General features: G+C 34.0%; 1 protein-coding gene across 1 annotated transcript in view; it reads left to right on the top strand.

The window, feature by feature from the left end:
- Nucleotides 1-12517, top strand: part of LOC133191643 (integrator complex subunit 4-like) — a 71743-nt gene that overhangs the window by 58264 nt on the left and 962 nt on the right. Inside the window, exons 12-18 of the mRNA XM_061327391.1 lie at nucleotides 878-993; nucleotides 2577-2710; nucleotides 2897-3045; nucleotides 3652-3745; nucleotides 6613-6684; nucleotides 10994-11178; nucleotides 11979-12279. Of these exons, the coding sequence (XP_061183375.1) occupies nucleotides 878-993; nucleotides 2577-2710; nucleotides 2897-3045; nucleotides 3652-3745; nucleotides 6613-6684; nucleotides 10994-11178; nucleotides 11979-12279 (1051 nt within the window). The remainder of the gene's footprint in view (nucleotides 1-877; nucleotides 994-2576; nucleotides 2711-2896; nucleotides 3046-3651; nucleotides 3746-6612; nucleotides 6685-10993; nucleotides 11179-11978; nucleotides 12280-12517) is intronic.

Here is a 12517-nt window from a genome sequence, read left to right as displayed (position 1 = left end):
CTTTCATAGTGAATTCTCGAAGATCTCATTTTTAAAGTATTGAACTGAGTCAGACACTGTTTTGTACTGTAAGTATTTTAAATATGAAATTCAATTCATCCAGAAATTTTTTAACTCCAAGGAAGCTCTTGTATTCAGTGCTTCCCAAAATGCATTTGGTAGTCATACTTGAAGGAAAAAATCTTTATTGCGAATTCTGGCTATAGCGAATTAGTTTCGCAGTTCCCGAGACTTCGCTATAACCGAGTTTTACTGTAATATATCATATAAAGCATTTCTGATGCCTAAAACTGTAATACTGAAGCTCAATTATTACTTCCGCTCGCATTGACCTAGTTTTGAAACCATCAGGATATGGATCAGGATAAGGATAAATAGCATAACTAACGTTTAATCAGCAAGCAAAGGAAGCATTCAAATTAGCAAGCGAAGGATTGAAGAAAATCAACATTGATAATGTGTAACAAAATAAGCTCCCTGCACCATTATATGCAAGCATCCTCAGGTAGTGCAGATTCAAGTTTGTTCAGATTATGTTTTGACCTAGTAGGGTTTGGCCACAATATTGGATCAAAAAGTTTTATAAGAATTTAGAGGAATAAAGATAAAAATATCAAGAACAGCATTGCCAGTGTGAATCAGATGAGTGTTGTGGCCCATTGGCCTCTTGTTAAAAATTATACATTTTTCAAATACAGAAAGCTAAGCCTATGGAATTTGACTTATATTTAAATTTATTCTAGATAATATATCATTACTCAGATCAAAATATTACAAACATTTTCATTCATTTCACTTATATACCTGGAATATTATAATCCTGTATGCTCTCTGCATTTGATAAAAATTTTGGCTCAACTTCCCTCATCTTTTGCAGGTGTATGAAAAACCTTGGGAGTCATCATCCACATTTGGCCCTTCCTCTTGTTCCAGAACTCCTCTGTCTTCATCCATACTTTGATACACCAGAACCAGACATGGATGATGCTGCCTGTATCCTTAATTATTTGTTTAAATTTTAGAACTTGTTCACTTCATTCATCTAAAATACATGTAGATATTGAATTGTACTACATGTACAGCAATGTAAGTAGTGAAGGACAATACGCTGTAATAAACTATTGCTTTTACAGTTTGGGGATGAACAAATCTCTAAATGTATTCAAATATTCTTATCCAGTATATATTTTGTGGTGCAGAAATGTTTATTGTCATGACAGTTAGTTTTACAATACAGCTAGACAGATAAGTCCTTTTTGTGAAATAAAAAAAAAATATTGCATATATTGCCAATATTCTTAATCAAAATAAGTGTAAGTTTTTAACAGATCATGATAGGTTTCAAACAAGGTAATAATTTAAGGACATGTAAATCAATTTTCAATGATAAATTATATAAGGAGTTTGTCAGTATTTCTTATGTTTCCTGAATTAATTGTGAATAATAGAAAAATAATTTAGAACAAGAAAGAATAATTTATCATAGTACATATGGCTTTTATCTTTGCAAGCCAACCATTTCTGGTTAATTTTCAAAGAGAGAAGATACACATCATGTTAACAAAAAACACGTGGCTTTTGAAAAATTTATTGAATGAAAATCTATTGACTCCAGAATATTTTAGCTCACCTGAGCCGAAGGTTCAATTTCTGATTGAAATTTGTCCATTGTCTGTCGTCTTCTTTTCACATTTTCATCTTCTTCTCAAGAACCACTGGGTCAATGCCAACCAAACTTGCCACAAAGTATCCTTGGGTAAAAGGGATTCAAGTTTGTACAAATGAAGGGCCACACCTTCTTCCAAGGGGAGATAATTATGAATTCGTGAAAAATTAATGGCATCATTTAAAAATCTTCCTCTCAAGAACCATTGTGCTTGAAAATATCAAACTTATAATTATGTGGAATCATTTTGAGGTAGTATAGATTCAAATTTGTACAAATCATGACCCCAAGGGGTAGGGTGGGGCTACAATGGGTGATCAACAAAGTTTTACTAAGGAATACATTGGAAAAATAAAAATCTTCTTCTCAAGAACAACAAAGCCATGATTGGTCATATTTATATGAAAGCATCCTTAGGCAGTGTAGATTCAAGTTTGCTCAAATCATGACCCCCAGGATAGGGTGGGGCCACAGTGGGTGATCAAAGTTTTACATAGGAATACATAGGAAAAAAATCTTCTTCTCAAGAACAGCAAAGCCATGATTAGTCATATTTAAATGGAAGCATCCTCAGGTAATGTAGATTCAAATTTGCTCAAATCATGACCACCAGGAGAAAAGGGGGCCATTACAGGGGATCATATTTATACAAGGGATATATCAATAAAAATTTTCTTCTTAAGAACAGCAAAACCATAATGTGTCATATTAATTCAAAAACATCCCTAGGAAGGATAGATTCAAGTTAGTTCAAATCAACCCCCCTACTTCTACATTTTAAACTTTTCAAGACTAAACTGATTTTTACTTTTTCCTAGCCAGAGTGCTCAGGTGAGCGATGTGGCCCCTGGGCCTCTTGTTTGTCTACATTGGTGATACCTTCATTATTAGGGCCTTAACTATGTCTCAGACATCAGTGTCTTGATGATGGTGTTTAACTCAGCTGTAGAATGTCCCACAGTGATGACTATGTTCCAGGATCATACATGGAGACATTATCATTATCTACAAGACAGCCTACCTGACCTTGTCCCAAAACTCAAGGTCACTTTCCTCACTGCTTTGATTTATTGATGCATATTTTCTTTAGTCCTTATTGAACAGTTCTATTCTTGTATTGTTTAGTTAGGAAAAAGAACTAAACTACTGTAAAAATTGAATGCTGTTATGAAAATTATCTTCTGTGTTGAGTCAAAATTTAAGTTTTATTTGTGTATTATGATTTTTCAGAAGAACTTGTGTGCTCTGAAAGGGAGTGAAGTTGATAAGCCTTTCCACACAGATGTGAGGTCTTTCCTTAAGAACTTGTTAAGTGGATTGGACAGCCTGCCCAATATGGACCTAACCACTGTACAGCCATTGTTGGAGAGCATGGTCAGGTATGCAGTTAATGATGGGAAGATTTTTTTTTACCTTTATTTTATCAGTACATTTGCTATAATACTGTGAAATCACTAATTTTCATGTTGGTTTAATTTTCATTGCTTTCGAGGTTTAAGAGACCCATAAATTCATGTCCACCACAAAATGTGAAATGTCATGTAGTACATAACTTCTCAACAATTCTTCATCCACAAAATCAAAATCCTCACAAATCCATAATTTTTTCCTTAAACCACACAAATTTAATCCCATGAAAATATGTGATTTTACAGAACTTTATGCATCACTAGGATGAGAAAAATGTCCTGATGAGATTGTCCTGGCATCATTATAAATTCTTGGAGATGACGAGGAAAATTTTGCTTTTGTTATTTTACATCCATGATAAAAACTAGGCAGTAATTGTGTGGTAGTTGTTTGCTTGTCCTGTTGGACAAGTCTTCACAATTGTATTTACTTCCGGAGTCCCTGACATTTAATGCAGTAAAATTGTGTTTATTTTGCTATAACTGAAGGGATTTAAAGTTTTTTTAAAAATACTTTTTTCCACCCACCCCATTTTTTAAGAAAAAAACAAGATAATCTCTTTATTTTTCCCTTAGGGATCTACAACAGATTTCAGAACTAAATGAGATTTGTAGTCCATCAGCAGAGTTTGTGTGTGTTTTCCTCAAAAGTCAACTTCTGCTCACAAAGGTATGCTGTGAATAATTTTAAATGACCTTGCACCAGTTTTGGAGAAGATTATTTTAAGTGCTTAAAGGTTGAGAGGAAAAAAAAAGGTTTATGTATTGCACGCAGGGTGACCTGTCTGAATCAAAGTGACTCAATCGTGTTTTGATAGATTTTTTCCAGCTAACAAGTAGTTTTTTATAAGATGAATTTTTAAAAGCCATATTAATACATGATTAACCTTGTGCACAGTCATATAAATTATTGCTCCTCTATGAGCTGCATGCATATTTATACCCCCCCCCCCCATGCAAACAAAGTTCTGGGGGGTACATTGGAATCAGAATGTCTGTCTGTCTAGCTGTCCGTCTGTATGTAGACATGATTTTGACTGGACATGTTCTTGTTCTTGGAGACTACTACATGGATTTGTTGAAAATTTGTACACACATTATTCACCATATAAAGATGTGCACCTGCTATTTTCATCATGATTGGACAATTTTTCTTCATTTTACAGGTGCCCCCCCCCCCCCCTCCCCCCTTCCCGTTTTTATAGACTTAGTCATTTTGCATTCATTGGATTTGAAACCTTAAATCAAGAAACTGTCAGTTAGTGCATGTATAGAGAAATGTGAATTGGTGCTTAAAACCAGGTTATTAAAACTTTAAAATGACCAAGTATGAAAAAAAAAGTTTTAAGGGAGATAGTCCCTACAAATGTAAGAGTTTTGCAGTAACCTTATTTTAAAAAAAAAATGATTCAAGATTACATCGTTTTTGAAATATAACAGCTTTATTAAAAAAAAATTAAATCTTTGTTTTTAACAGTAATGATAATAAATATGCAATGATATTGTACAATGAAAATGCTTAACAGTGCATCACATAGCAGATAGTGTAAATCCATTTTGTCCTGAAGGAGAGTGAGTTGGACATACTGTGAAATCACTAATTTTTTCGTGGGGGTTTAATTAGGGCCCCGCTCTGCGGGTGCCCTATAGTCATCAGTCTGTCCATCCGTCTGTCCGTCCGAGATCTCTTGTTTGGAGCATATCTTCTCTCTCCTTGGCCCAATCTGGTTCATACTTCACCCACAGAGTGCCTTTGGGTGAAGGGTGTGCAGTGACCTTGAACCATGTTTCTAGATCTAAGATCAAGGTCTTAGCAGAATTATATGAAAAGTCCTTGTCCAGAGCATAACTTCTCTCCCCTTGGTCCAATGTGGCTCATACTTCACTCACAGAGTGCCACTTGTCAGTGGATGTGCAGTGACCTTGAACGAAGTTTCAAGGTCAAGGGTCAATTTCAAAAATAGCCTCTCTGTTTAAAATCTTTGTTCGGTGCATAATTTCTTTCCCTTAAGTCCAGTCAGCGTCAAACCTTACCAATTGACTTAGGGTACGGATCATTTGTTATTTTCCTTCCATATTTCTGATAGAGGATATGCAACAATTTTCATAGAGGATATTCAGCATTCGTGATTTTTAAGCTGTTTTTTGATGGAAGGTGTTTAGCACTCATGAATTTTTGTGCCATATTTTATTATAACAAGGATAACATAGAAGCCCTTTAGACTCAAACAACACATCCCTTAATAGTACACAAATGTTCCTCTTCAAAATAAACCCTTTTCAGCTACCTTACATTTCCATGTTCATTGCTGAAAGTGGGGCCCTTTGAGATGGCCACCATCTCAATGATATCTAGTTTTTGTTGTTTTCGTGGTGTGAAGAAACCCATGAATTTATGTCCTCCAGGTAATGTAAAATGTGTAATATCATGACAACTTCACAATATTTCAACCACAAAATCTAATCCCCACAAACCAAGATATTTTTGTCAAACCATGAAGGTTTGACCCCACGGAAATAAATGATTTTACAGTGTCAGGAGCATTTTGATAAGTCTGTCCAGTTAAAGATTAATTAATGAGTTCAGTGTAGGAAGGATCCTTATTTTAGTAAGAGTTATATATATATTAAAATATATGTACATAGTTACTCCATGGCCAGTCTTCTATTCTCAAAATTAATTTGGTATAAGGTTATGAAAACTACTTTGATATTGTATAATATGATATTTTTATTTTGTTTTTTTTATATCACAACAAAAAAATTGCAGAGTGCCATGCCTCTCATATTATGACAGAAGGTCTAATTAAAAAAAAGCAATAAAATGATTAGCATTTTGAGGTTTAATTGGGCTGTGGCTTAGTTCATCATTCATGAAAAAATACAATGAGCAGTTAAACTCTAATTGTCAATGTTAACAAATTGTGAACACCTCTAGATCCATATTAAAATACTTTTAGTGACTTGATACCTTTTCTGAAAAACCCAGTGGGGGAGGGGATATATTTGTCCATTTCAGACTGTTCATTTGCATGCAAGTGTAATTGAAAGCAGATTAAACAGGACTGAAAGTAATAAAACACTAGAAACTGTGCTATATTACAAGCAAAAGTGTATGTTACCATGAACTGTCCTGTCTCCATTTCCATTCCAACGATGACCATTTTGAATGGTGTTTACATAACCTCACTTGGTGATAATTGTGACTGTAAAGTTTAACCAAAGCCATCTTTGAGAATTCTCGGGGGCAAAATTAGTTGGAACAATAACATGTGACACCCTGATTTTGTTTGGAATGATGTAATGAACTAAAAAAAAAAACTTCCACCAACCTTGACATAATGACATTTCAGAAAACAAAACATTTTTTGTCTCATTGCAAGTGAATATTAGTGGTCTTATCTTTTATGCCTTAGTACTTATTTAACTCAGCTTCTTTTAGCAAATGACGAAGTTTGAGATTAAGCTGATGTAAAAGATCTGGTGTTTCTAGATGCACAATCAAAGTAATTAATTAGCTGACCTGTAATTTTTCAGTTGATGAGTCAACAAGGAGTGCAGTGCAGCAGCAGCATAGCAGATAACCAGGTGTTGTCCTTAATTGACCAGGTAATTACATTCCAGGTATTGTTATAACAGATAACCAGGTGTTGTCCTTAATTGACCAGGTAATTACATCCCAGGTATTGTTATAACAGATAACCAGGTGTTGTCCTCAATTGACCAGGTAATTACATCCCAGGTATTGTTGTAACAGATAACCAGGTATTGTCCTAAATTTACCAGGTAATTACATCCCAGGTATTGTTATAACAGATAACCAGGTGTTGTCCTTAATTGACCAGGTAATTACATCCCAGGTATTGTTATAATTGATAACAGGTGATATCCCTCATTGACCAGGGAAGTTGTCACCTGGAATTACATGTCATAGGTATTGTTATAACAGATAACAGGTGATGTCTCTGATTGACCAAGTAAGTTGTCACCTTGAATTACATGTGATATGTATCGTTATAAAGATAACAGGTGATTTCCCTGATTGACCAAGTAAGTTGTCACCTGGAATTACATGTCATATAGGTATTGTTATAACAGATAAAAGATGATGTCCCTGATTCACCAGGTAAGTTGTCACCTGGAATAACATGTCGTAGGTATTGTTTTAATAGATGATAGGTGATGTCTCTGATTGACCAAGGTAGTTGTTACCTGGCATTATATTTCCCTGATACTGTTAAAAATATAACCAGATGATGTCCCTGACAGACTATGGTAAATGTAACCTGGAATTACATGTCACATATAATGTTGTAACATATAACCAGGTGCTGTGGAATTACTGTATACAAGGATACTTTCGCACCATGTTATTTCTGCCCTTTCATACAAACAATTTTGCCCTATTTTAAATTCACCCAGACAAAGTTGCATCAAGAGATAAATGCTGTCTTCTTTTTAACTTCACCCATATGGAATGAGGGCAAAGGGGGCAAAAATAACATGGGGATGAAAAATTCCCTGTAGGGTGAGTTAACCATGCATCAGACACATACCTTGCTTCGGACAACTTTAAGCTTTAAACTTTCATTGAACCTAAGTCTCCCCGTGTTTTTACTTGTTTCTGCCTTAAAGATGAAGATTTAAACTTTTTATTGATACCGACTTTTATTTTCATGTTGTGATAAAAATACCACAAAAATGGTCTTGAAATTACGTCATATTTTGCATCATCAAAGAGGAGTAACCTGAATTTTACAATTTTTAGAGTTGTCGTTCTTTTAAATAGACTTCACGGAACGAGTTGGACCTGGGTAAAATTGGTCAATGATTGATAATTTTAAAGAAATTTTTCAAAAATTTTACTTCAATATTTGTATAATATTTTATAGAGTTGTTTTTTACTAATACAGTGAAACTTGTCTAATCCGGATGTTGTGTAATCCGAGATCTTGTCTAATATGATTTTAACTTGAAGTCCCTAGCAGTAAATTCAATTGTTTTAAATGTTGTCTAATCCGGAATGTTGTCTAATCCGGTCAATATCTTTTGAACCAGTGTTGTCCGGATTAGACAAGTTTTACTGTATGTATATTTCACCGTACATCAGACAAAAATTAACCGTGCATCGGACACTTTCTGATGCATTGGTAATCACTTCCATTTTCATATAAAACCCAAATGACAGCTGTTTTTTACGTAAATAGAAAATAAAAACTCTAAATTTTCAGTGAAAATACAAGTTACTGATATATGACGACTAGAAGTGGACTCAATTTATTTCTTTAAATTAGATGATGATAACCCACGAGACAAAGGCGCGAGTTGCCATATTACTAGCATTGTAAAGCCTTTGTAAGGTGATGTGATGCATCTAAAATCTCTTCACATTTGTGGATCGAAATAGTCATTTAAATTTAACCAGAAGGTTAATTTTTAAATAAAAGATAAAAATGTTTCGATATCACTAATTTTAAAGCACCAAGATCAAGGTATGATATTTTTCTGGTTTATAAATACCGTATGTCCGATGCATGGTGAATATTGTCCGATCCATGGTGAATTCTGACTTATTTTAAAAAAAAAACAAAAAAAAACGGTTTTTAGTGATATTTTCTCAATAAATAGCACACGATTGTGTCAAAAAATTATATTTTAACCACATAGTACATGTTAAGTTCCATTTTGATAATATTCAGTCGGTAGCGATATCGCTAGAACTTGTTGAAGTACGAGGGTGTCCGATGCATGGTGAATTCACCCTATACAGTACTTGAACATATCACAATGTTCTAACACATAACCAGGTGCTTCCCCTGATTGACAAGGTAAGTTGTCACCTGGAATTACTTGTAGGTATTGTTATAAATGATAACAGGAGATGTCCCTGATTGACCAAGTATTGCATTTCCATGATAATAAAACATAACCAGATGCTGTCCTTATTGACCTGGAATTACATGTACATGTCACATATAATGTTACCTGGAATTACATGTACATGTCACATATAATGTTCTAACACATAACCAGGTGCTGCCCCTGATTGACAAGGTAAGTTGTTACCTGGAATTATACATGTATGTTCAAGGTGTTGTCATAACAGATAATCAGTTGGTGCTGTTTCTGATTGACCAAGTAAGTTGAAACTGGAATATAATGTCGTGTTAATACTATTACAGATAGAAAGATTATGTCCCTAATTGACCAGGTAAGGTGTTACATGGTATTACAATCAAGCTTTTAACAGATACCAGATGTGGTAATATGTTATAACATTAGAGCAGATAACTAAGTCTCAGGATTGGTATATAAGTTTTTTACTTAGAAAAAACATGCCTTTGGATGAGGTTTTAACAGATAACCAGATGTTGTTCTGGATGTTCCAGGTAACATGTTACAAATTCTCATGGTAATATTGTTTGTGTCCCTAACTGACTAGGTAAGTTGTAAGCCTAACACATGTTTTCCAGGTAAAAATGCTTGAATCAGACAATATATTGCCTTATACCCCTTGCAAACGTAATTTGAGGAGTACATGTATATAGGAATCACCCTGTCTGTGTAGCTGTCCATTTGTTTGTGCAATCACGTCTGCATTATAACATCTTAAAGGAGAATCACTGGAAGCTAATACTTTGTTCAAAGATTGTTTATGACCCGAGAGTGTAACATGACCATGACCTAAGGTCATTCAGGTAAGTTCAAGGTCACTAGCAGAAACAATTGTAAAATTCTTGTCTGATCTACAACTTCTTAATAGAGAGACATTGGAAATTCATACATCATACGAAGATTGTTTATTAATACCTAGGGTATGTCATGACTTTGACCTAAGGTCATTTGAGCAATTCCAAAGTCATTTGTAGAAAAATGTTTTATTCCTGTTCTAACCATACCTTGTTATGGAGAACATAAGAGACACATATTTATGACAAATATTGCATATGATCAAAGGGTATGTACTAACAATGACTGAAGGTCATTCTAGCAAGTTCAAGGTCACTGGCAAAAACTGTTTTATGAATATATTTTCTATACTTTCAAATGGAGGCTAATTGGAAGTTGATACTCAAGATAAAGATTGCTTATGACTTAAGGGTGTGTCATGATCTAACCCATGGTCATTTTGTCAAGTTCAAGGTCACTAGCAGAACAAGTATTAAATTTAGTGTCTGGTCTATAACTTTCTAATGGATAAACATTGGCAATTCATTTTTCTCACTAGTATTATTTATGTCTTGAAGGTGTGTTTTGACCTTGACCCAAGGTCATCCTGGCAAGATCTAGGTCACTAGAAGAAAAAATATATAATTTTTGTTAGAAGTTGAAACTTCAAAGAAAAATTACTCATGAGCTAAAATTATTATTACTTTGATCAAAGGTCATTGTGTTAAGTTCAGGGTAGAAAAAGTGTCAATTTCATGTCAGGTTTATTATTTTTCTAAACATTGGATATCCATATTTCACTCAAAGATCACTTAAGACCAGAGGATATGTCATTTTTTAAGCCAAGGTCATTCCAGCAAGTTCAAGGTCACATTTACCAAATTGCGAATGGGCACTTAAAAAGATTGCAGTGGGGCATAATATTATTTTGTGAGCTTGTTAACGGTACTTCTAGTTGGAGTTAAGATTATGAAGAATTCATGAGGATCTGTAAAGATAAGTATGTTAGAATCTTATTTGACGGATTAAATGTATTTAAGAATAAACTGGATTCAACAATTATAAGAATACAAATAGTGGATAGAAAATTCCCATCTGTGAATGTAAGTACCGGTATTACAAGCAGTGTTGTGTATTTATTTCCAGATACAAGAGTTTAAATGTTTTTACATTTCCTAGCATTTGTAAATGGCAACTGCAAGCAAATGACAATGGTATATTTCTATTTTTGACTCCTTTCCTTTACCAGATTTTGGGATTGACGCAGAAATTGCAGCATCTTTACCTTGGGGTTAGCAGCACAGAGCACTCTCTGATTCAACAGACAAGTCTCAAAGCCTGTACACTGCAGATCTTAACGAAGATGAAGGCAGACCCCACCAGGTGTAGTAAAGCTAAGGAAACCTACCTGGAACAGCTACAAGCTCTCAAAAAGTGAGTATACAAAAACCAGCAGGAGTTTAAAATCACTTTTTGAGAGTGTGTAGCTGTTACACACTCTTAAAAAAGTGATTTTTAAAAACCATTAGGAGCTACAAAATCTCAAAAAGTGAGTGTATGAAAATCTATAGCAGTTACAAGCTCTCAAAAATTTAGTATTTAAAATTCAATAGGAGCTACAAGCTAAGTGAGTATTAAAACAATAAAGACGTAAGGTCTCAAAAAGTGAGTGTGCAAAAACCTACAGCAGCTGCAAGCTTTCAAAAAGTGAATTTATGAAAACCTGTAGGGGTTACAAGCTCTCAAAAAATGTGTATACAAAAACTTTTATATCAGCTACAAGTATACAAAACAGTACCCACAGCAGCTACTGGTTCTCTGTCTTACCTACTTAATCTTTTTAATGCATTTCTCTACATAAACTGGCATCTATGGTTTCAGACTTTAAAATCTCAGTACATACAATACAATAAGTAAGTGTTACAGAGAAATGCCTGTAAGTACTTAAAATTGAAAAAAAAACAACAGTTAAACTACAAATCAGATGATGTTTCGGATGTGATTGTCACTGTATTGTAGTTTGCAACAGTGAAAGTTGGTTATTCGTTGTATGAAAGTAAAGAACACTGGGACATTTCTTAGCAAATGATATTCTGTGGTTATTACATCCAGTGTTTATAAGCTTTATTTTACTGTATAAGCATTAAAATTTCATATAGCTTGCATAATACTTCAGAAGTTATTCATTATAATTTATCAGTATACCTGTAACTTGTAATCAATGATTTTGACAGATTTTTAGATTCCAATGAGCTTTCAGCAGATCCCTGTTTTGTGTATCTCTTCTCTGTACTTAATGACTTGGAGAATGGGAAAATATCAGACATTCTTAAACATCTACAGCACGCTGTCAAAAACATAACACCTTGTGGAATAGTTCTGCAGAACACCTGTATAAGAAAGGTGACAGCCATTATGCATGAACCAACAGGCTCCTCAGATAACCCAGTCCGGTTCACAGCGGGTTTGACTGTCACCATTCCGGTTCATGCTACATTAGAAAATGTCCAAAATCCAGGCAGTATCAGGTTAAAGGTTTGTATATCAATGATTCTTATTTTTAATCTCAAAGACATAAAACATATTGTGTTACTTTTAGTTGCCAATTTTAGTTTTTGCACATACTGCAATTCTAGTTTTTTTTAACTCCCTTCATAAGTACTTTTGTTTTGGAAAAAAGTAATACTACTTTGGATTTTGATTAAGAAAAGAAATTAGGTATTTTCAAGAATTTGTTTTTTTTTTCACTTTATTTCCCTGAAAAAGGAATTAT

This window comes from Saccostrea echinata, unplaced genomic scaffold (genome assembly GCF_033153115.1).
Source record: "Saccostrea echinata isolate AGI-Se365-2 ecotype Australia unplaced genomic scaffold, CSIRO_AGI_Sech_v1 ptg000001l, whole genome shotgun sequence".
Lineage (NCBI taxonomy): Eukaryota > Metazoa > Mollusca > Bivalvia > Ostreida > Ostreidae > Saccostrea > Saccostrea echinata.
This window is presented reverse-complemented; position numbering and strand designations above follow the sequence as displayed.